This window comes from Mya arenaria, chromosome 4 (assembly GCF_026914265.1).
Source record: "Mya arenaria isolate MELC-2E11 chromosome 4, ASM2691426v1".
NCBI classification, from domain to species: Eukaryota; Metazoa; Mollusca; class Bivalvia; order Myida; family Myidae; genus Mya; species Mya arenaria.
Window position 1 is genome coordinate 23,537,134 of NC_069125.1, and position 26,349 is coordinate 23,563,482.

General features: G+C 38.3%; 1 protein-coding gene across 2 annotated transcripts; it reads right to left on the reverse strand.

Moving 5' to 3' along the window:
* Window positions 1–277: 277 nt before the first annotated feature.
* Window positions 278–26,318, reverse strand: LOC128231884 (putative mediator of RNA polymerase II transcription subunit 26). Of its 2 annotated transcripts, none has more exons than XM_052945136.1 (13): window positions 26,282–26,318; window positions 25,167–25,252; window positions 22,054–24,522; window positions 19,823–20,024; window positions 19,003–19,138; window positions 18,370–18,510; window positions 17,583–17,713; window positions 14,318–14,427; window positions 12,592–12,755; window positions 12,004–12,114; window positions 11,405–11,500; window positions 4,006–4,089; window positions 278–3,663 (listed from the first exon to the last, which is right to left on the reverse strand). In XM_052945136.1, exons 2-13 carry the CDS (start codon window positions 25,249–25,251, stop codon window positions 3,625–3,627), a joined length of 3,768 nt encoding a protein of 1,255 aa, XP_052801096.1. In that variant the 5' UTR covers window position 25,252; window positions 26,282–26,318; the 3' UTR covers window positions 278–3,624. The 2 variants fall into 2 exon arrangements, with proteins under 2 accessions (XP_052801096.1, XP_052801095.1); XM_052945135.1 differs by having other exon boundaries at window positions 19,823–20,039.
* Between the last annotated feature and the right edge of the window lie 31 nt (window positions 26,319–26,349).

Here is a 26,349-nt window from a genome sequence, read left to right on the forward strand (position 1 = left end):
TTCTTTATCATTGTCAGTATAATTTTGTCACACATCAAAGCATTCAAGTGATATTAAAATAATATAAGTCACATGCACCCAAAATTAAAAACTTATACATTGGAAATCATCAGTTTGTATCTGGTAGGATTTCAGAGTGAGCAAAGCAATATTGTTCTTTTTCACCCACCCTTGGTCATTATTTTGTGAACACAAATTGACCAGGCACATCTTCTCATCCACATACACTTTGTTCAATATTCACTTTAATGGTTTAAATATCAGAGAAACAACAGCATATCGTTTAGTACATTTACTTCAAATGTAGAATCACAGAAGTGTGTACAAGTAATGGAAGTGGATATTTACAAAAGATAAATCGATCTACTTTGATAAATGTACTACATACCTCTATAGTTTTTTAACAGTAATAGTCATCTGCTTAGAAAACAACTTACGTAATTTATACAAATACATTTAACACTGTACAATTGTGAAAATGCAAAATACTTGAACATAAAGCCAGAACATACAAATATGAATAAATTAACACAGATAAATATACAAATGGTTCTGAATATGGTTTGGTCAGAAATAGTGTTATCTTACAACTCAATTGGTTTGAAAAATAATGACTTGTGTATGAAAAACAACAAATTTGCAGACTCAGTTTGCAATTAATACATACTGGTATAAAAAAGATCTCCTTTGGTGTAAAAAATCAACAGTATAAAAATACCACTTACATTTTTATAGCGTTTTTCAGTATAACTCTTTCGAAATAGTAAACTTAAAAGTAGTTCTTAAATGTGAATGAAATATGTGTGCACTGTTAAGCTATCAAATGAATGTATATCTTTGAACATACAATGCCCATGATTATAACCACCGCTATATATCCATATACATCTAAGTTACATAACTGCACTTCCAATTTTTAACCCTAGATTTTTCTATGATCAGGTGTTGATAACTTTGGAACATTGGAACCCTCTTAAAAAAAAACATACAACAATACCTATATCATATGTCAAAAATTTCAAGTAAACCAATTTAATTGAAAGATTGACTTGCAAATTTATATAATCATATACAATTAAATAATCTAGGTCTATATTCCTTCTTAGATTTTTTTAAATTAATATAATTACTTCTCTGACTCAGTGATGCCGATTCCAAACATGATCATATGATGTCATCTTTGATAAGACTCCCATTATGTTTAAGGTGTACATAATAATGTTACAATTGCACTAAGGTTGACAAATATTTAAGTAATATACTCATTCAACAAAAGAACCAAGATAATCAAATAAGATCATTATCAAAGTGAACCATATTTCACCAGCAGATAAATAATGCAGCTTTTTATAATATTTATTCTGATCCAGATTTTGTGCACTATAACAATATTTTTACATTATCCTAGTTGGAGTGTTAGTATGCATGTTTGAATTGCTCCCAAAGGTTTGCTACCACATGTAACATGCAGAAATTCTCCATTCTCCATTTCCAACATTTAGAAGCTTAATTTATCCCTACCTAGATCTGCAGTTTGACTCGTTAGAAAATCTTACATTATATCTACTGGATTGGAACAGTTTTAAGCCATTTTCTTTTTCTTTTATTTAAACTGAATATTTATGTTACAGTTCAGCCTCAATTGGTTGTAAATTTCCGCCGAGTTCAGCAACCGAAGCAATGGTCAGTGCCACGTAACAGAAAACAAAGTGAACACAAGAACCAGTAGCTTCCCTTAACTAGACTGGTGACCAAGCATTAAAAAGTTACAACAACAACAACAAGTATAAAATCATCAATAACAAATTAAATAACTTCAAAATTTGGAGAAAACTTGAACAATGTGTACATCAAGTCTGTGGGCATTATATCTTTAACTACTAAAATACTTACATTGTATTAAATTGGACTTTAAAAGTAAAAGCTATAATGTACCATGTCATGTGTGATTTTTTGAGTTTAAGAAATTTATGTGGCAAAATTGACAACAAATTCCCCCCTCAAAAAAACAAAAACAAACAACAACAACAACACAAAACAACCCCGAGCACTATACTTTGGAAAGGAGTAAAGACTTATCATTTTCCATGTAAGGCAAAGGCATTTTTCATGAACCAAATACAAACATAATTTATGTAACTTTTCCAAAAATATGCACAGAGATACGAAGATGATGTTTTTGTTTGCAATTTTAGGGTGGCTAACACAAAACAGGTATTTTTCTAGTTTTTTTTTCAGGGTAAAGTAAGGTATTACACTCATGTACATATATCTCAGTAAAAATAACATTCAACTAAGGTTATTACAGAGGGAATAAAATTATGATAATAGTAACTAATAAACAAAATCCACTAACAGTACACACAGCGTACAGCGTACCCTACATGTACATGCTATGACCCTAATAATCAGTGACTAGTTAACCACACAACAGAGTAATGGAACAATATCTGTTAAAAACAAATAATAATTTCCTCATTTTAAAACTTTGTCACACGATGCCAGAATGCATTTGAAGACCTTTATTGGCCAAAAGTTGGCCATGAACTCTGAATCAGCAGATGTTTGGAATTAGAAGTGCACTGGGTATATTCTATAAATAACATAAAATTATATGCAAATGCAAAATAAAAACTCAATTTCTAAAATTTAATTGTGTCAAAAGGCAAATGATATAAGGCAGTGAACTAAGTCTTTGACAGAAAAATATGTGATGAGTTAATTTAAGGTTTCACTGACTAAAATGATGACAGACCATAACTATTACAACTGTAGTTATGCCAGATACAACCGTACATATGTAGTGTTTGTTTAAATGTTTACAAGTTCTTCTTAGAACATCTAAACAACTGTAAAATTCAAGGTAACGTCACAGAAACAAGGAAAGATAACCCATAATATATTTATCACAAATATTAAACTGAACACCTTTTAACAACATACTTAAGTACAGAATACTATAATACTCAAAACTGTCAGAACCATTCCGTTCATACATCAGTATTTATTATGGTACCCTACAACATTGTTGGCTACCACTGTATACATTTTCTGATAAATCTACACCAGTACCATTGGATGACAGTGTTTTTATTTTAATTAAATTGAAATGACAAGGTTTTATTGTTTTGGTGTGACACAAGTTGACAACCCTACTACTGCAACTTTTTTTGCGCCTCACTGTCAGGACTGAGGCACTACCAACTCAGCTGTCAGGGAATCAGATAATTCTAGATCAAATTTTTCTACAGCTTATAACCTAAAGTATATACTGGGGTATTAAAACAGAGTAATCATGTTCTTGCTGGTATTCAACAATAAAGTGTTTACATTAGACTGTTATAAATCTTTAAAACTAAATTTGTGCATCCCTTTTTCTAAATATCTCACGGTACATGGCAAGGCAGAGGGCAATTGTAGTACAGGATATCCGACAATGGATTTAATGATGAATGAGAGAGAATGAATTCAGTTCCATACACCAGCATGTTATGCCCTAGAGGTGGAGGAAAGAGAATGTTGTATATTCAAGAGTGATATGTAGCGGGCCGGCGAGTGTATTGGATGATGAGCTGAACACATTGAGCACTGGAGATTACATATGAGGGGCCTACACACGGGCCTTCAACCTTTCTCCAATAGCTTCTTTAGATCCTCAAACAACTGAAAATGGAGAAATAGGGAAATAGCACAAGTTGTTGTTGTACAAGAAAAGAAAACTTCTGTCAGGACTACTGTATGTTCTGTGTTCTTTGATGATCAATTATAAAACGCATGGTTAATATACAAGAGATATTCAGAAAACATTTTTAATGACATTTAACATACCATTGGATTCGCAGTTCTATTATCAGAATATGATGTGATATTGTTTGCTCAAGTCATATTAACTCCCCGTTTCTGCTGTTGGCATTCATATGGTAGTAATCCTAAACAAATTCAGCCACTTTTCAACCACAAATAGCACTGTATGATTAACTGTCCTACATGTAAGTGTATGCTCACCTGAAGTACCCAGGCCCTGTTTTGTAGACACTGGTCCAGTATGACAGCGTTGTCACCAGCGTTGCTGTCTTGGAGAATGGTAACCTATCAAGGGAAAGCATGGGTTGTCTAAGTATGGCAGATTCCTATCAAGGAAAAGCATGGGTTGTCTAAGTATGGCAGAGTCCTATCAAGGGAAAGCATGGGTTGGGTAAGTATGGCAGAGTCCTATCAAGGGAAAGCATGGGTTGGGTAAGTATGGCAGATTCCTATCAAGGGAAAGCATGGGTTGTCTAAGTATGGCAGAGTCCTATCAAGGGAAAGCATGGGTTGTCTAAGTATGGCAGAGTCCTATCAAGGGAAAGCATGGGTTGTCTAAGTATGGCAGATTCCTATCAAGGGAAAGCATGGGTTGTCTAAGTATGGCAGATTCCTATCAAGGGAAAGCATGGGTCGTCTAAGTATGGCAGAGTCCTTGACGATTCCTATCAAGGGAAAGCATGGGTTGTCTAAGTATGGCAGAGTCCTATCAAGGGAAAGCATGGGTTGGGTAAGTATGGCAGAGTCCTATCAAGGGAAAGCATGGGTTGTCTAAGTATGGCAGAGTCCTATCAAGGGAAAGCATGGGTTGTCTAAGTATGGCAGAGTCCTATCAAGGGAAAGCATGGGTTGTCTAAGTATGGCAGATTCCTATCAAGGGAAAGCATGGGTTGTCTAAGTATGGCAGAGTCCTATCAAGGGAAAGCATCGGTTGGGTAAGTATGGCAGATTCCTATCAAGGAAAAGCATGGGTTGGGTAAGTATGGCAGATTCCTATCAAGGGAAAGCATGGGTTGTCTAAGTATGGCAGAGTCCTATCAAGGGAAAGCATGGGTTGTCTAAGTATGGCAGATTCCTATCAAGGGAAAGCATGGGTTGTCTAAGTATGGCAGATTCCTATCAAGGAAAAGCATGGGTTGGGTAAGTATGGCAGATTCCTATCAAGGGAAAGCATGGGTTGTCTAAGTATGGCAGAGTCCTATCAAGGGAAAGCATGGGTTGGGTAAGTATGGCAGAGTCCTATCAAGGGAAAGCATGGGTTGTCTAAGTATGGCAGAGTCCTATCAAGGGAAAGCATGGGTTGTCTAAGTATGGCAGAGTCCTGTCAAGGGAAAGCATGGGTTGTCTAAGTATGGCAGATTCCTATCAAGGGAAAGCATGGGTTGGGTAAGTATGGCAGATTCCTATCAAGGGAAAGCATGGGTTGGGTAAGTATGGCAGATTCCTATCAAGGGAAAGCATGGGTTGGGTAAGTATGGCAGATTCCTATCAAGGGAAAGCATGGGTTGGGTAAGTATGGCAGAGTCCTATCAAGGGAAAGCATGGGTTGTCTAAGTATGGCAGAGTCCTATCAAGGGAAAGCATGGGTTGGGTAAGTATGGCAGATTCCTATCAAGGGAAAGCATGGGTTGGGTAAGTATGGCAGATTCCTATCAAGGGAAAGCATGGGTTGGGTAAGTATGGCAGAGTCCTATCAAGGGAAAGCATGGGTTGGGTAAGTATGGCAGAGTCCTATCAAGGGAAAGCATGGGTTGGGTAAGTATGGCAGATTCCTATCAAGGGAAAGCATGGGTTGTCTAAGTATGGCAGATTCCTATCAAGGGAAAGCATGGGTTGTCTAAGTATGGCAGAGTCCTATCAAGGGAAAGCATGGGTTGGGTAAGTATGGCAGATTCCTATCAAGGGAAAGCATGGGTTGGGTAAGTATGGCAGATTCCTATCAAGGGAAAGCATGGGTTGTCTAAGTATGGCAGAGTCCTATCAAGGGAAAGCATGGGTTGTCTAAGTATGGCAGAGTCCTATCAAGGGAAAGCATGGGTTGTCTAAGTATGGCAGAGTCCTATCAAGGGAAAGCATGGGTTGGGTAAGTATGGCAGAGTCCTATCAAGGGAAAGCATGGGTTGTCTAAGTATGGCAGATTCCTATCAAGGGAAAGCATGGGTTGGGTAAGTATGGCAGAGTCCTATCAAGGGAAAGCATGGGTTGGGTAAGTATGGCAGAGTCCTATCAAGGGAAAGCATGGGTTGTCTAAGTATGGCAGATTCCTATCAAGGGAAAGCATGGGTTGGGTAAGTATGGCAGATTCCTATAAAGGGAAAGCATGGGTTGGGTAAGTATGGCAGATTCCTATCAAGGGAAAGCATGGGTTGGGAAAGTATGGCAGATTCCTATCAAGGGAAAGCATGGGTTGTCTAAGTATGGCAGAGTCCTGTCAAGGGAAAGCATGGGTTGTCTAAGTATGGCAGATTCCTATCAAGGGAAAGCATGGGTTGTCTAAGTATGGCAGAGTCCTATCAAGGGAAAGCATGGGTTGTCTAAGTATGGCAGAGTCCTATCAAGGGAAAGCATGGGTTGGGTAAGTATGGCAGAGTCCTATCAAGGGAAAGCATGGGTTGGGTAAGTATGGCAGAGTCCTATCAAGGGAAAGCATGGGTTGTCTAAGTATGGCAGAGTCCTATCAAGGGAAAGCATGGGTTGGGTAAGTATGGCAGAGTCCTATCAAGGGAAAGCATGGGTTGTCTAAGTATGGCAGAGTCCTATCAAGGGAAAGCATGGGTTGTCTAAGTATGGCAGATTCCTATCAAGGGAAAGCATGGGTTGGGTAAGTATGGCAGAGTCCTATCAAGGGAAAGCATGGGTTGGGTAAGTATGGCAGAGTCCTATCAAGGGAAAGCATCGGTTGGGTAAGTATGGCAGATTCCTATCAAGGAAAAGCATGGGTTGGGTAAGTATAGCAGATTCCTATCAAGGGAAAGCATGGGTTGTCTAAGTATGGCAGAGTCCTATCAAGGGAAAGCATGGGTTGTCTAAGTATGGCAGAGTCCTATCAAGGGAAAGCATGGGTTGTCTAAGTATGGCAGATTCCTATCAAGGGAAAGCATGGGTTGTCTAAGTATGGCAGAGTCCTATCATGGAAAAGCATGGGTTGTCTAAGTATGGCAGAGTCCTATCAAGGGAAAGCATGGGTTGTCTAAGTATGGCAGAGTCCTATCAAGGGAAAGCATGGGTTGTCTAAGTATGGCAGAGTCCTATCAAGGAAAAGCATGGGTTGTCTAAGTATGGCAGAGTCCTATCAAGGGAAAGCATGGGTTGTCTAAGTATGGCAGATTCCTGTCAAGGGAAAGCATGGGTTGTCTAAGTATGGCAGAGTCCTATCAAGGGAAAGCATGGGTTGGGTAAGTATGGCAGAGTCCTATCAAGGGAAAGCATGGGTTGGGTAAGTATGGCAGAGTCCTATCAAGGGAAAGCATGGGTTGGGTAAGTATGGCAGAGTCCTATCAAGGGAAAGCATGGGTTGTCTAAGTATGGCAGAGTCCTATCAAGGGAAAGCATGGGTTGTCTAAGTATGGCAGAGTCCTATCAAGGAAAAGCATGGGTTGTCTAAGTATGGCAGAGTCCTATCAAGGGAAAGCATGGGTTGGGTAAGTATGGCAGATTCCTATCAAGGAAAAGCATGGGTTGGGTAAGTATGGCAGATTCCTATCAAGGGAAAGCATGGGTTGTCTAAGTATGGCAGATTCCTATCAAGGGAAAGCATGGGTTGTCTAAGTATGGCAGAGTCCTATCAAGGGAAAGCATGGGTTGTCTAAGTATGGCAGATTCCTATCAAGGGAAAGCATGGGTTGGGTAAGTATGGCAGAGTCCTATCAAGGGAAAGCATGGGTTGTCTAAGTATGGCAGAGTCCTATCAAGGGAAAGCATCGGTTGGGTAAGTATGGCAGATTCCTATCAAGGAAAAGCATGGGTTGGGTAAGTATAGCAGATTCCTATCAAGGGAAAGCATGGGTTGTCTAAGTATGGCAGAGTCCTATCAAGGGAAAGCATGGGTTGTCTAAGTATGGCAGATTCCTATCAAGGGAAAGCATGGGTTGTCTAAGTATGGCAGAGTCCTATCATGGAAAAGCATGGGTTGGGTAAGTATGGCAGAGTCCTATCAAGGGAAAGCATGGGTTGTCTAAGTATGGCAGAGTCCTATCAAGGGAAAGCATGGGTTGTCTAAGTATGGCAGAGTCCTATCAAGGAAAAGCATGGGTTGTCTAAGTATGGCAGAGTCCTATCAAGGGAAAGCATGGGTTGTCTAAGTATGGCAGATTCCTATCAAGGGAAAGCATGGGTTGGGTAAGTATGGCAGATTCCTATCAAGGGAAAGCATGGGTTGGGTAAGTATGGCAGAGTCCTATCAAGGGAAAGCATGGGTTGGGTAAGTATGGCAGAGTCCTATCAAGGGAAAGCATGGGTTGGGTAAGTATGGCAGAGTCCTATCAAGGGAAAGCATGGGTTGGGTAAGTATGGCAGATTCCTATCAAGGGAAAGCATGGGTTGTCTAAGTATGGCAGAGTCCTATCAAGGGAAAGCATGGGTTGGGTAAGTATGGCAGATTCCTATCAAGGGAAAGCATGGGTTGGGTAAGTATGGCAGATTCCTATCAAGGGAAAGCATGGGTTGTCTAAGTATGGCAGAGTCCTATCAAGGGAAAGCATGGGTTGTCTAAGTATGGCAGAGTCCTATCAAGGGAAAGCATGGGTTGGGTAAGTATGGCAGATTCCTATCAAGGGAAAGCATGGGTTGTCTAAGTATGGCAGATTCCTATCAAGGGAAAGCATGGGTTGTCTAAGTATGGCAGAGTCCTATCAAGGGAAAGCATGGGTTGTCTAAGTATGGCAGAGTCCTATCAAGGGAAAGCATGGGTTGTCTAAGTATGGCAGAGTCCTATCAAGGGAAAGCATGGGTTGGGTAAGTATGGCAGAGTCCTATCAAGGGAAAGCATGGGTTGTCTAAGTATGGCAGATTCCTATCAAGGGAAAGCATGGGTTGGGTAAGTATGGCAGAGTCCTATCAAGGGAAAGCATGGGTTGGGTAAGTATGGCAGAGTCCTATCAAGGGAAAGCATGGGTTGTCTAAGTATGGCAGAGTCCTATCAAGGGAAAGCATGGGTTGGGTAAGTATGGCAGATTCCTATCAAGGGAAAGCATGGGTTGGGTAAGTATGGCAGATTCCTATCAAGGGAAAGCATGGGTTGGGTAAGTATGGCAGATTCCTATCAAGGGAAAGCATGGGTTGTCTAAGTATGGCAGATTCCTATCAAGGGAAAGCATGGGTTGGGTAAGTATGGCAGAGTCCTATCAAGGGAAAGCATGGGTTGTCTAAGTATGGCAGAGTCCTATCAAGGGAAAGCATGGGTTGGGTAAGTATGGCAGAGTCCTATCAAGGGAAAGCATGGGTTGGGTAAGTATGGCAGAGTCCTATCAAGGGAAAGCATGGGTTGTCTAAGTATGGCAGAGTCCTATCAAGGGAAAGCATGGGTTGGGTAAGTATGGCAGATTCCTATCAAGGAAAAGCATGGGTTGGGTAAGTATGGCAGAGTCCTATCAAGGGAAAGCATGGGTTGGGTAAGTATGGCAGATTCCTATCAAGGGAAAGCATGGGTTGGGTAAGTATGGCAGATTCCTATCAAGGGAAAGCATGGGTTGGGTAAGTATGGCAGATTCCTATCAAGGGAAAGCATGGGTTGGGTAAGTATGGCAGATTCCTATCAAGGGAAAGCATGGGTTGTCTAAGTATGGCAGAGTCCTATCAAGGGAAAGCATCAAGGGAAAGCATGGGTTGTCTAAGTATGGCAGATTCCTATCAAGGGAAAGCATGGGTTGTCTAAGTATGGCAGAGTCCTATCAAGGGAAAGCATGGGTTGTCTAAGTATGGCAGAGTCCTATCAAGGGAAAGCATGGGTTTTCTAAGTATGGCAGAGTCCTATCAAGGGAAAGCATGGGTTGGGTAAGTATGGCAGATTCCTATCAAGGGAAAGCATGGGTTGTCTAAGTATGGCAGATTCCTATCAAGGGAAAGCATGGGTTGTCTAAGTATGGCAGAGTCCTATCAAGGGAAAGCATGGGTTGTCTAAGTATGGCAGAGTCCTATCAAGGGAAAGCATGGGTTGGGTAAGTATGGCAGAGTCCTATCAAGGGAAAGCATGGGTTGTCTAAGTATGGCAAAGTCCTATCAAGGGAAAGCATGGGTTGTCTAAGTATGGCAGAGTCCTGTCAAGGGAAAGCATGGGTTGTCTAAGTATGGCAGATTCCTATCAAGGGAAAGCATGGGTTGGGTAAGTATGGCAGATTCCTATCAAGGGAAAGCATGGGTTGGGTAAGTATGGCAGATTCCTATCAAGGGAAAGCATGGGTTGGGTAAGTATGGCAGATTCCTATCAAGGGAAAGCATGGGTTGGGTAAGTATGGCAGATTCCTATCAAGGGAAAGCATGGGTTGGGTAAGTATGGCAGAGTCCTATCAAGGGAAAGCATGGGTTGGGTAAGTATGGCAGATTCCTATCAAGGGAAAGCATGGGTTGGGTAAGTATGGCAGATTCCTATCAAGGGAAAGCATGGGTTGGGTAAGTATGGCAGATTCCTATCAAGGGAAAGCATGGGTTGGGTAAGTATGGCAGATTCCTATCAAGGGAAAGCATGGGTTGGGTAAGTATGGCAGAGTCCTATCAAGGGAAAGCATGGGTTGGGTAAGTATGGCAGAGTCCTATCAAGGGAAAGCATGGGTTGGGTAAGTATGGCAGATTCCTATCAAGGGAAAGCATGGGTTGTCTAAGTATGGCAGAGTCCTATCAAGGGAAAGCATGGGTTGTCTAAGTATGGCAGAGTCCTATCAAGGGAAAGCATGGGTTGGGTAAGTATGGCAGAGTCCTATCAAGGGAAAGCATGGGTTGTCTAAGTATGGCAGATTCCTATCAAGGGAAAGCATGGGTTGTCTAAGTATGGCAGAGTCCTATCAAGGGAAAGCATGGGTTGTCTAAGTATGGCAGAGTCCTATCAAGGGAAAGCATGGGTTGTCTAAGTATGGCAGAGTCCTATCAAGGGAAAGCATGGGTTAGGTAAGTATGGCAGATTCCTATCAAGGGAAAGCATGGGTTGGGTAAGTATGGCAGATTCCTATCAAGGGAAAGCATGGGTTGTCTAAGTATGGCAGATTCCTATCAAGGGAAAGCATGGGTTGTCTAAGTATGGCAGAGTCCTATCAAGGGAAAGCATGGGTTGTCTAAGTATGGCAGAGTCCTATCAAGGGAAAGCATGGGTTGTCTAAGTATGGCAGAGTCCTATCAAGGGAAAGCATGGGTTGTCTAAGTATGGCAGATTCCTATCAAGGGAAAGCATTGGCTGGTTAAGTATGGCAGATTCATACTAAGATACATGTATCTCATTGATAGAACATGTTGACATGGGTCTAATTCAGACAAGACTTGCATGAAGTAGTATAATTTATCCAGGTATGATACAATGTCTTCAACAAAATGCACACTTTGTGTGACCAGAATAACTGCATAGCGTAATCATTTAACATTGACATTTATGATAACAACACTAGACAATTTCTACCTTTGCTTGGCAGCGTTTGAAGAGGTTATACTTGTAGTGGTAGAGGTTGTGATATGTCTTCACATACTTGGCAGCTGTCTTCCCAATCATGAACTCCTGAAACAAATACAACATTCAAACCTTGTTTACATTGGAAAGTAACTACACAAAGTTTACTTTAATCTTTTGAGCAACAATAATAAAGATAAACAAATTTGTCATCTTCAGCAAATATTGATACTGATTTTGACAATATTTATAAAATACCATTCACAAGATTTGACTGTGGTCCTATTTAACAGTGACTTCCCCCAAGTTCTCAACAACATTAATCCTCCCTTTAAGATATTTGTATTTAATCAATAGAATTTGATGTAAATAATAAAGTCTAGATGAATGCAAAACAGACAAGTCAGAAAATGCCTAAAAAATATCATGCAGTTGTAAAATAATGAGGCCAAAATGCAAAATGAAAGTGTTTGCACACAAACAAAAATGATTTATTATCAAATTTCGTCTGATTCCCAATACTAGTTGAAAGCTGTTGATGACATTTTGATTCACATTGTTTTCAGTTGAGCTAAGAGAAAGTGGTAAAAATCACAAGTACTAATACTGACCACAGGAGCCGGGTTTCCCCCCGGTGTGATTTCTGCGAGGGTGTATCTATCATATGGATTTCCAAACAGGTGTACAGACTTGATGGCTACTTGACTCGCAAACTCACATGCCTGAAATGTTATCAATTATGTTATAATTTAAAAATTCATGCCGGTTCCGTGTATCCATTCCGTACACGATGCATGTACAGGTCTGTACTTGCAACCCTGAACATCTAAGTGTACAGGATCCATATATCCATATCTATTTTTTGCCCAAAAAAGCTATATTAAATTGGATAAAATTCATAATTTTAAAATACAAGTTAAAAAATAAAAATAAATGGCAATTTGAATTGACTTTAATCGTTTGTTAAAATCTATATGGTAAACCTTAACAAGTTGCTAAGGTCTGCTTTTGTATGAAGACATACCAAATTCTATTAACAAGTTCTTCATGAGACCAATAAAAAAATTGAAGGTACAAGGAAGTTGGTTTCGTAACAGAGACCAATCATATTTAACAGAGAGTAATTCTTACTTTGAAAGATTGCAAGTAGTAACAACAATGGAAATTTTGCAATGCAGCGCAAAAGCAGCCTCACTCACCTGACACGACTGTTTGAGGTTAGGCCTGTCAAGCTCCCGAATGTGTGGCCGAGATTTCACCATCTCCTTGAACTTCTCCCGCCATTTCACCACTTCCTCTATCTCCTGAAGTCTCACTGTCACAGCCTGGTCTATATTCTTCATGGCTTCCATGTAGAATTGCTCTGCAATGATCGAGGAAATTTAGCTTATATTGAAAACAGCTTGACAACTACAATTTTAGTTTTCTTGGAAAACAGAAACAGACACAAAAGTTTAACCTTAGAACAGATGGTCTGAAGGAAACCATGTAACTTCCCTCTGCAATATACAAGATATTTCATAATGAGAATAGTGCATTGCCTTTTTCAAAGCATTTTTATGTATATGACTATACTGAATACAGAACTGCTTCATTCTAACACCTTTATAGCTGTCCTTCAATCATAACATTCATTCCCTACAGTTCTCACTATGGAAATCCTTTCATTTGTAGCAAATCTTTATTTCAAACATCACTGTGTAAAGAGAGTGTATAATACAATGCATGTGACCTCCAGCATGCACTGTTTGTTATATTACACTATCCCAGTATGAGGTAACCTTTGAGGCTTACTATCTTCATTCTGATAACTCAGGGCGGAGAATGGCTGAAAGCAAAAAAACCCTGAACTTTTGCCAGGGTCCGGAGTGGTGAATAAGGCACCTAAGCCTGTCCAAGGCAGTGCCTTGATCCAGGCTAAGCATTAAAGCTCCTGCATTTGAAGAAATTTAAGAGCCTAAGTCTTGTTTTCAATCCAGTGATTTTTATTTAAAATTTTCAAAACCACCTGTGGCTTTACAATTGGGAAAATAAGCGCGTTAATTCCCAAAATTGGTAAAATACAATGAACATTAAAATGGTCATTTAAAATAACCATGCAGTTACAAAGACACCTATTTAAACTGTTTCAACTCTCTTTAATGACAGTTACTATCATAAAAACATGTAAAACATTATTTTTGTGCCAAATGATCCCTATTAAGCATTATCACTTTCTCACCAAACAAATTGCAATTTCAGCTTTCTGGTCTTGTGATATGTTAATTAAATGCAAGATCTTAAAAAAACATAACAAACAAAGTTACACTGAGATCATATACACAAGTAACAAAAAAACACTTTTGTTGAGTCTTTTAACGTAGTATTTGCTATTATGTGACATATTTATGATTTAACTTTTAAGTTGAATGTTACATTTTGCTATAAGGTAATGCTATCACTTATTATATGTTATTATTTGCCGGAAAGTTGAAGTCAAAACGTCTTAAATTGTAAACAAATTGATCAGTGTCATTATATGAATTAATTGCGTATCGGTGATGATGATCAGAAACGGTGTATTTCACGGGCCTTATCCCGGATCGAACCGGTTCCTGCTATTGTTGCGCGTTCGCATCGTGTTTAAAATGCATTGTTTTACGAAATAAAAACAAAAACACAATTCATATTTGTATTTTTTATTCATTTCTGGGGGGAATTGATTACCTTTTTTTTGTGAAAATTTGACTATTTTTTGGGAAAATTTGACGATTTTCGGCGAGGGGAAACAGCCGTTATTCGGCGGTAAATTTCACGAAAAAAATTCACTGTAATCGTATCTGTAAATTAAAAAAAATAAATGAAATAAATGTTTGTTTTTTGCCAAGGAGACCATGGAACATTCTCAACCCCGATTACTCGAACTCTTTAGCTTACACTACATACCACCAGTGATTGCAGTGAGAAAGCCTGGCTCCAGCGCTTGACTGAGGAAGATCTGCATGTACACGTTGAATGATTCAACCAGAGGGTGTTCCTCATATTTTTCCTCCATTCTGAAAGTGGAAAATGCATGTAGTTATGCTTAGCACAGGGCTTCGGTTAAAGGAAGTTTGGAAGTATATTACTCCCTAGAAATGGGTTAAAACTTCCAAAATTGATTCTTTGGAAGTACGAAAACTTCCAAAGTTGAAAACTTGGAAGTTCAAAATATCAAACCCTTTTGTCAATATTACTTTTATGGTCACAATTTCAATCAGTTTAACTATTTTAAGTAAAAGTAATTATTATAATACATAAGTCTGTGATTTTGGCAAGTTAAAGTTGCAAATTATTTGATTTTTATTATATACTTATAAATAATAATAATTGAAAAGATATTGTATGCGGGAGACTTATTCTTCAACATTTCAGTATAAAACTTCCAAAATTGATTGACAGGAAGTTCATACTTCTAGTGTCAAATTATTAATGGAAGCCCTGTTAGCAGCAGAAAGAATATTGAGTTTACATTTAAATGTTGATTTGGTCAAGCTTTTCATTTTTCTTTTCTATACAACAGACAACAATCAACCTTACGATCATACAAACTGATCCTTTACAAAGATTCAGCTGAAATACAATCACCATAATCTAATGTCAACGCTAAAGTGTCAAGTTGGAGTAATGGGACTTTCCTCACATATCTTATATCATGTATGTTCATAAAAGAAACATGTGTACTATGTTACATGTAAAATCATAAAAAGTACTTGTGTTCAAGCCTCCATAGTCATATGAGTCATATCAAGTCCAACATTCTTTAAAGCCATCATGCCATGTATCTCAGGGGTGTAGAAATTAATTTAAGTAGCAGGGAATATCCTAAAAGTAGGCAGGGGAGGGGGGTCCTCCCCCAGTTAGGGTCAGTTTTGGGATGAATTTAAGCCTTTTTTAACCAAAATTTCTAGTCTTCTGGTGCATGTTTATTTTGTAACAGGGAACCTGAATATGAAAAATTATGATACTGAATCTGAGTACTACCCCCTCCCCCCCTCGATTCAGGATATTATAACATTCCAGACCACATCCCTTGCCATTTGCTAGCAATTCCTTCCTAATAGTATATGAAATTTCTTCTCTACAAACTATTTACTTTCAGCCACTGAATCAATCTTATCTCCTAGAAATTGAACTTCATTTTCTGTGGTTCTAGATATTTCACCTGCAACTAACTTATTCCGTTTTAACAATCAAAAGAAATATCTGGACACTTTGTGACATTGAAAGCGTACAAAATTTCATCAAAGGTACATGTAAAATTCATCAAAATAATGGATTATTTTTAGCAGTAACATCACCGCAAGCTTGTTTCATTTTGTTTACACCCGGGTAACACAGGTATACAAAAGGGACTGTTGTGTAAATGGTTTTAGGACTAACAGAAGGCCAGACACGCTCATGTTACAAACTTACGCTTTTTGGTGTTGAAAAAAATATATTCTTTTTTCACCCTCCATTGCTTCACAAATAAACTTCAACTTTAAAACATCCCCAGAGGGATATGCGACTAATGAGGACATGTATCGAGCTAATATTATTGTATACGGATCGCTGGGAAACCCAAACCCAGTACTTTAAAACATCCCAGGGGGGGTTGGGACTTATGACGTCACGTATGGAGCTAAAGCTGTATAGTAGTCCGAACACGGGGAAACCAAAATAAACAATACAAACAATCGGGTTTTAAACGGATGTAAACATAAAAAACATGACAAAACAAGAGCTGTCACAGTATGTGACGAATGCCCCCGAATGTGACATTGACCTATGAACAAAGTCAATACATGAAAAGTTGATCTTGCCTTTACGTGCCAAATACATATGGCAAGTTATTTTAAATTGCCTCTGAACATAAAAAAAATACCACCCATACTTGACAACCTACACTGTTATGTCCTTATATTCAGCATTCCATTGTGAATAAACACTAAGAGTATCTTTCACCTCAGAGGTGGGGACATGGGTCTTGTACGCGACACGTCGTCTTGGTATGTCAAACACATGTGGCAAGTTATTTTAAAATCTGTCCATACAAGAGAAAGTTACAGCCTGAACACAACAAACTATACTCTGTGTCCTTATATGCAGCATTCTATTGTAAATAAACATTAAGTGCGACCTTGAACTAAGCAGTAGGGACATGGGTCTTGCACGTGACACTTCATCTTGGTATGGTGAACACATGTGGCAAGTCATTTTAAAATCTGTCCATACAAGAGAAAGTTACAGGCCGGACATGACAACCTATACTCTTCGTCCTTATATATGCAGCATTTCATTGTGAATAAATACCTAAGTGTGACCTTGACCTTAGAGGTAGGGACACGGGTCTTGCACGCGACACGTTGTCTTGGTATGTGGAACACATGTGGCAAGTCATTTAAAAATCTGTCCATACAAGGGAAAGTTACAGCCCGGACACCACAACCTATACTCTATGTCTTTAAATGCAACACTCCATTGTGAATAAACACCTAAGTATGACCTTGACCTTAAAGGTAGTGACACGGCTCTTGCACGCGACACGTCGTCTTGGTATGTGGAACACATATAGCAAGAGTGTGACCTTGACCTTAGAGGTAGGGACACAGCTCTTGCACGCGATACATCGTCTTGGTATGTAGAACATATGTAACAAGTTATTTAAAAATCTGTCCATACAAGGGAAAGTTACAGCCTGGACACAACAAACTATACTCTGTGTCCTTATATGCAGCACTCCATTGTGAATAAACACTAAGTTTGACCTTGACCTTAGAGGTAGGGACACGGGTCTTGCACACGACACATCGTCTTAGTATGTGGAACACATGTGGCAAGTTATTTTAAAATCTGTCCATACAAGGGAAAGTTACAGCCCGCACACGACAACCTAAACTCTATGTCCTTATATATGCACACTCCATTGTGAATAAACACCTAAGTGTGACCTTGACCTTAGAGGTAGGGACACGGGTCTTGCACACGACACGTCGTCTTAGTATGTGGGACACATTGGCAAGTTATTTTAAAATCTGTCCATACAAGGGAAAGTTACAACCTGGACATGAGTTATCGGACACACGGACGGACGGACGGTGCGATTTTAATATGCCCACCACAGATTTTATTTTTGTTGATGCGGGGAAAATAGCTGGGTGAAGTTGCTAAAGTAGCCAGGTTATCTTACCTGCTGTCAATGGCAGGTTTGGGTCTATCTTCCTCAAACACCTCAACATGTTCTTGGTCTCCCTGCCGCATTACCGGGCGAACCCGCACACAATGGTAGTTACCCTGCATCGACGGCAACCAGCTGGAAAACTGTGGGGAAAAAAAGGTACATGTATTGTGTGATGGCAATCATAAATAAAATTCTGCATATCAAATGTCACATGGCGGGAGCTCAAATCATTTTTCTAGCCAAGGTCAGTATAACCCTTGACCATTGACTCCCAAAATCAATTGCGCCATCTACCGACCATGCCCAATGTGTATACCAAGTTTGAAGACTTTACATCCAGTTGCTAAAAAGTTATTAATGGGAAAAGAAAATGTGATGGAGATGATGCCGCTGAACTTAGTGATTTCTATATGTTTGATATGAATCAAAGTGCACACAAAAATCAACATATGAAGATTAAAATGCTGGTCGCCAACCAACAAATATTGATATTGCAATCTTGCAGGATTTCTATATTCTTCATTCAATGTATGCTTTAACATTTAATTACAGACACAAATAACATCATTTCTGTGATGTATGAAACAAGAGCAATAAAGGTAAGTACTCAAAAAAGTTGATTCATTATAAATCTTTTCTGGTTTAAGTGCATGGAATGTTAATGATAATCATTTCAAAACTAGAATTATTACACTTTTCAGAATCAGTATGTGTACACCATACATGGATCAAATAAGAAGTTCTGCACACACAGCAGCTATCAAAATAGCTTCCAGCCTATCTAAAGTGTACATACTGTAGGAATGGCCCTATGGAGTATTTTGGAGTTTTCAGTACACAGCTCAAACTTGTGCAGCATGCGCCCTGTCTCAATCTTCCAGATCGGGAATGTCTCCGTGTTTGTAAGGTCCTTTTTCTCCATTACAAACTCTCCTACCTGTGTGGAGATGAATACAGATCATGGTTTTGTAATTGATGTTATTAAAGGGCTACTACTTAATATTGTCAGAAATTTATATAGTCCTGCTTTACTGTAACAATGCATTATGCAGAGAACTGAAAGGTAAGTTGAAAAGAGGACATAACTCTAAAAATTGGGGGTTTCAACTTTGTAACCAAAGTGAAAGTTGACCTATATTTTATGGAGTAAAACAAGTGTCCAAGAGTCATTTAAATCAGTTAATCTTCTCATGAATTATTGTCTGGACTCTAGACTTGTTATACTGAAAATGTGCACTCGAACTTGGATTGTTTTGTTAAAGTAAGTCTCAAAAATTGACACAAATTTCACAACAAGAAAGAACACTTTGATTTAGGTTAAAACATCACCCTGAGATTGTCATTAGCGGCAGTGATGGTGGTGTGAAAGTTACTATAACTACAAATGGATAGTACACAATAATGGAAGAAACACCTTAACCCCCCTTACCCTGAGGTCTCCGTTAGCTGCACTGTTACTTGTTTGGCTGGTCGATGTATTGTCATCGTCACTGTCCAAATCAACGTAGGAAGGAGGGGCCGCCTTAAAACTCTTGCTAGGACGACTGGAAGAGTCGAGCCAAGAACTGAATTTGTAAAGTTGTCATATATCATTTACATACCTGGTTCACATTACTTGCAATTTATGAATAGAAATAAAATAAAAACACGGACCTCTTAAGCTTTATGGGGTTACATCCCATTAACAGGGGATTTTTCAAACAAATGGGGGGATTTAAAAAAAAAAATCAGCTAAATTTATCATTTTACTTCACTTCCTATCAAAATATTTCCACATGCTTTGCCATACCTTTATCTATTAATGCTTCATTGTATGAATATCTAACATTTTTGAAAAAAAACAACAACATTTTAGGACATTTTGAAAATGTTTATCCTGAGCTCATCAGGGAATATAAGATATTTTTTAAAGGGGAATTTGGGCAAATATTCGTCCCCAGATAAGAGTCGTTTGTGAACCCCAATAAATCACTCCATCTTGAAATTGAGCTGATGAGTAACATCATGGTAAACGCGAATCAGAAGACATTTTTTTAAATTTCACATGACATGTCTTGCTAGCAGAACCACAGTAATTATTACAAACAGTAACATGCGCTTAATTTTTGCCTTTATACTTACTAGTCTAACCTTAAAATGCAATGTGCATGTCCATTGTCTAGTAAGACTAGTTAATTTAATAGTTATTCTAAACATCATGTTTCTACAATTACTGGTACATTTCATTGTACAGTTAGAGCTTTAAGTACCTTTTAGGCTTGCCCTTTGATCTTTTCCTTTTACCCTCTAAACTAAGATCCAAGGTGTTTGTCTTCTTTGTATCCCCGTCGAAGGCTGGCGTCCACGCCGGGTCATCATCTGAGTCGTAATGTTCACTGGCACTTTCCTCCCCAGGTTTCCGTATTGGCTTCAGCGTGTCAGAGTCTGAGTCAGAATCCACTACATACTTGGCTGAAATAAAGCATCCTTTGTGTATCAAGGATGGAGTATGGTAGATGAAGCTTGTATGAAGAAATATATCTTAAAAATGTGCAAACATGCTCATTATTAATAATCAAACATGCTCATTATTAATAATCATTTTTAAATCTTTTTATATAAAAAATGCACCTATTTTATAGCAGATATTTGACTATACTCCCAATGATAAAAAATACATTTTTTCCAATTTCAATGTATAAATTCTCCATGAATCTTTGATTTAAAACGGTCCAGTTTGGTAAAAAAGAGACAAAATTAGCGACTTGACCCTCTTAGACATTGAATAAATGTTAGCAGATAAAAATAATGATCAAAATGAAATCTTTCCTGAGATTAACTATTAGGGCTGTAACGATTCATCGGTGCATCGTGAAATCGCGATTCGGTACCCGACGATATAGTGTATCGTATCGCATTGTAAAAAATCATGTGTATTGCATATCGTTAGATTCGTTATTTCGACTTAAGATTTGTATGCTTAAAACACTTTCCAAACATCTTTGCATGATCCGGTCAATTTGTTAACTTTCATTTTTAACTGTCAAAACAGCGAAAGCCACTTCAGCCGCATTTTCGCAAACAGCAGGTAGAGCTAGCAAAATACGTTACAACTAGTTACCTTACTTATCTACACCATGTTTATTTTTCAAACTAAAATGAAAAATGAAACTAAAATTATTAAAAAATGTGCAATTTAATTTTCTTTTTTAAATTTGAATGACAAAAGAAATAGAATAAAAATGGAATCTGCAAACTAGCTGTATGCGAAAATGCGGCTGAAGTGGACTTCGCTGTTTTGACAGTTTTCAGTCGTCTGCAAAGTCAAGATTGTCGGAAGGAAATACTACCAGTAGTAAAGAGAAACCCTAGAGAAATGCGCCGGCAAAATATAAGTCCAAAGCTTGGGAGAACTTTGGTTTTGCAAAGTCAGACAATAAACTAGTTATTTGTAAATTGTGTCTGGCCGAATTAAAATATAATGGAAACACTACAAACATGACCAGGCATCTTCGCCGATGCAAAATAATAAAAACATTAAAAATATAGCTTTGGTAAGGATATGCCCAACAATTTACAAAATAGGCAAACATTAAAGTCCTACATAAAAAAACAAATATATATAAGCGTATCGTGATATATCGTGAATCGCGTACTCCATATCGTGATACACATCGTATCGTGAGTTGAGTGACGATACACAGCCCTATTAACTATAATATTCCCAAGTCTTAAATCTACAAATATACGCGCAAAAAGTCTCAATTTGACGGGTAGGGATGGGTCTTTATTCAAAATAGCTGAAAAACCTTGTGCATTTGTATCATAATGAGACATGAAAAACTGCCAAAATAGCCCATATAAAATCATTGTTAAAATATTTCCAAAAAAATACAAGTGTTCTCTTTGAATTCAACCTTGTGGCTTGATAGCTATCCTACAAAGAAATATACTAGCCTGCACAAGGTAAGCATTTCAAACTATACAGTACCTGAAAAGTCAATATTTTGCTTGGCCTTCCTTGGCCTTTTACTCCCCACAAGAAATTCAGACATGATTATCAATAAGTTTAACAAATGCCCTGTTTTAATGCACTAACTCTACCTCAACCTGTTCAACACCGTTTACACAAAACACAAGTCAACGCCACTATAAAACTAAATAGAATGCAAGCATTTAACACTGTTAAAACCATTCCTATGCAAAATGTTTATCTGTTAGCCACAGTGTATGAGTAGCAGTGCATTATGCCACACATTGATTGCTCTATATTTAGAACAGCAATGCAAGGGAGAGTAATACAAAACTGTTGAAACATTGTTTGCACACCAGTTACTAACCATTAGCACTTCACCAGAATCAAACTTTACATTACATTTGTAGCACTAAATTTAAATTTCTCCTCATAAGAAGCAAACCTTTAAAGAGAATGAATTACACTTTCATATAAAGTGAAAAATCCCCCCCCACCCAAAAGAATTAAGAAGCCATTAGATTTTACCTTTGACATCTTTAGCCTTTCTGGATGAAAGTTCTCGTGCAGGCAAAAGCTCTTGGCTTCCTTCGTCAGACAAGTTACCTCCCTTGAATTCTTCTTTCAACCCAAACTTTCGCTCTTTAGGTTTCTTAGGGCGCATCGGAGCTGGTTTTCTCTGTCGAGCTTTCTTGGCCTTTTCTTCCGCTTTTTTTACACTATTTAGGTTTATTTTCATAGTCAATCCACCGGTCATTTTAACACCACTAGTACTTTCTTTTCCTAATGACGATAAGGCCTTTTTCACTGCTTTTGAGTTTGATCGTTCTTCTTCCGTATCACTACTATCTGAGAACGTCACTATACCAGAACTTTTCTTATCACAAATTGAGTTTGGTTTAGCACTTTGTGGAGGAGGTTTAGGCCTCGGTGGCTCAGGAATATACTTTGGTAATTGAGGTTTATTTTGAATAATGGCACTACTCATGCTAGACAATGTCTCTGGTTTCTTTCCCCCAATAAAGCTTAAAAACGAGTCCATAAATGATGACCCTGCCTTACCAACTATGGGTTTAGGAGCGGCTGGTGGGGCATGCTGGGGCATTGAAGCGTTCACTGAGCTAGATAAAGGCCTGGAGTCTTTCTTCTCTGTCATTGGTTGGGCCAGGTGCGAGAATTCCTCATCCTGACTGGGCTCAACATTTACTGTTAGAGAGAAATTATTCTCCTCAGCTTGTCTTTTTTGTTGCAATGCATCACGATCGTAATCAGTCATAAGATTGGAAAAAGCGTCCTGATCTATGGTCGACTGAGAAGGGTTCTGCATTTCTAGCACACTATTAGGACTCACAAACTGACTGTATGATATATACTGTTCATCATTAGCATACACATCCTGCCGAACATTGTCAATACCCAACTGATTGGAGAATGTTTCATATGGATTAATATTGTCAAACATAAGCCCACCCTGACCTGAATATACAGCCTCGTGACTCATTTTTAAAGCGTCTGACAGAGTCTGATTTTGAGAATTGTTTAGGGAATCCTGATAACCACTTATCATTGGAGATGGTTGGTGATCTGAACGAGGCAGGTTCTGATGATTGGGTAAATGTTGAACTGTCGGGGATGAAGGCACATTCTTTGCATAATTCGGTGCTTGTTGCTGCTGCTGATGGGGTGTCGGAGGTTTATAAGACTGATTCATTGGTGAGCTGAATAATGGGGAGTTTTGAGCAGAGTTTGATATATTTCCATTAGTAAATGGCTGCTGCTGATTTCTATGTTGTTGAATGAACCCATGTTGTACAAAATCATTTCCATTTCCTCTCTGAGACAGATCTGGGGCAGTAAGAATGGTCTGAGGGCTGTAGGTTTGCCCTACATTGTCATTCTTGATTTCATTATTTTGCAGATCTTTCTTCTTCTTCTGTCTTGGTTTTTTCGGTTTTGTTGTTGAGTCAGCAGGAGCTTGCACAGGGGGTGGTGCTTGATTGATGGTTGAGCTAGGCATAGGGGCTGGAGGGCTGCCCATGTGCATATGGGGGCTGGCCACATTTATAGGGGACTGCTGTGGACTTTGATGCATCTGATTACCACCATTATACATTTCATGTTGTTGAGACATCAACTGCTGCTGTTGTTGCTGCTGTTGTTGTTGCTGTTGTTGTTGCTGTTTGTGTAGTTTGTGTTGATGCATTTTGTTATGTCTGTCCGGAACGATGGGCGATGGTCGTTTCTGAATAGTCTGCTGAGGTTGCTGTGGTGAGTTGCAAACCTCCAGTTTCTGCTGTGTGGAACTTATAGAAGCCAGATCTTGAAGTGAAAGGTAATTGGCATGAGGCTGATGGACCTGGTGTTGCTGTGTGGGGAGATCAGGGGTAGTAGCGGGACTCACAGCCTCATAATTGTCCACCAGGGTCTGTTTTTGCTGGTACACCGGCTGTTGTTGGTGGTATTGGAAAATTGCCTGTGAGGAAACTGGTGTTCCTGCTTGTCTTTGGTCATACTGTGGATGGATTGGTGGAGACTTTGTGGTACGGGGAAACATATCTGTTCCACTGAATGGCAGTCTTTGGCTGAGAGGTGAAGTTTTCGAGACATGAGCTGGCGGTGGGTTAAGCAACGAAGGACTTGAGAAATCTGAGAGTTCATTAACATTTGCATTCAGCAAAACATTTGGATTTTGAGAAAGAAAACTGGACAAACCCCACTTTTGTGTGTCTATAGTTGATGCGAGTGATGCAACATTCTCTTGCGAAAACAATGGCTTAGAAACAGGAACATTGTTTGATTGGGGTGATATGCGAAGATCAGCATATGGATTTGGAAATGTGCTCTGACCAACTGCTAGTCCTTTGTAGGTATTGGATGCTGCAATGGTTTGTAGATGGGAATCCTGCAGGGTGTGTGTACCATAGCCAGACATAGCTGCAAATGGTCTGGATGCACCCTGCATTCCAGCATTCACATAAGAACTTCCAAGATTTAGACCTGAAAATATGTTACATGTACATTTCCCTTATTACATTTTTAACCATATTTCTAATTAAATAAGAATGTAAATGTAACTTTAATGAACAGGAGCGTCGAAGAGTATCTTTTTAGACAGTGGCGTGCATAACTTAATACTAACTAAAGCAAGGGTTATGGACCTTGCTACACATGTGCAAATTAAAGGGGCTGAGACTACTTTTGAATTTGTTTCCTAAGTCATTTAAATTCATTTCAAAGTATACAACTGTTTTTGATGCATGGGTTAGAGCAAAAGAAAAGTTACAACTGTACAATTAGTCTGATGTTTTGAATTCAGGATTAAACCTGAACTTCAGATCCAATGCCTTAAGGAGATTTAAAGTATGGCCAAGTAAAAGTTCTTTTTAACAATTTTTAAAGCCTAGAGTATGGACATTCTTAGCTCATCTGTTTCTTATAAACAAACATGTTTGTTTCATGTATATGTACTATAGTAGCCTTGTTGTCTTCAGCATCATTGAGCATGTCTCAAGAACTGTTAGCCAAGATGAAAAACAGATGAGCTAAAAATGTTAAAAGTTGTTCTGATGGATTTTGTGTAAATGGAAATAAGTGAATGCTTGACAAAGATGAAGCACTGAAGAATCTGAATGCCAACTAACCTGGAACAAGGCCTTGTTCTGAGAGTAAAGCATTGATATCTTGAGCTGGATAACGGTTTGCCATCCTGTAGATATTTGGATCCATTCTGAAACAATAAAATTATTTAAAACAATATAAAAACTAACAATATTTTCCCCAAGTCTGTTATTTCCCTAATGGCAGTGGATTTTTTTTATTATGTATTCTTAGTTTTATTGATAGTGCGAGAGAAATTGTTGTAGTAACAGTACGTCCTAATAAAAATGTTTATTTTTACTGATTTGAAAAGATCTTTTGATTTTATATCAGAATTTGCACATTTTGAAGTGTATTAACAACCATTACGACATTTCTCTGCAAAGGTCCTTATTTAATTAAGATATCAGAAGTTATTCAAGGTTTAATTGGTATCAGACACCTAATCAACCCTTTTGTTCCACGTTTCTTCAGGGAAAAAATCAATTAATATCTAATATAAGGCATGAACAGATAATCAGGTGCTTTGTAGTTTTTAAATGTATTCCTGTAATGAAGATATGTTTAAAAAGGTATCTTTTATAATAAACTGTATATTTCTTAAGGGAATATATTTTTATTAGAACATATTTCATAACTGATTGTGAAATTGAAATGTTATTTTAATAAGCATAAATAACTGTTGACATTTTTTGGCATAGGGTTTATACAGTTGGGAGTTGTGGCATTACAGAAAAACCAAAAAAAAGGTGCTAATGATCAAAATGTGGCACTGAATACAAATTAGCTGGAGCCATTAATTTAAATAGGCATGAAAAACAAAGTATCACTGTCGAATTGACAAAATGAAAAGATGTTACTTTACAAACACAAAATGCCAAAGATATCTTAACACATGGTCACTTAAAATACAAATATTTGAAACAATATTGACGATATGTAGGCTATGCACAGAAAAACATGATGCTGATAGTTTTGTTTATTTTGCAACTTGTTTGTTTACAAAATGAAAAGAAAATAGTAAATTAAATGACTCCTTAATGATTCTACAGCACAGTATGACGTGCATTTTAAGACTTTTAGTATATTTGAGATTTTTACAACAATATATGTACTAATTATCAAAGCAGAACAGAAATTGGACAAAGTTTCTGACAACCTCAAAATGGATTTCTCTCTTTCAGCGCCATATTGGAAGATTACCCATCATGCTTGAAGCGGAAGTCA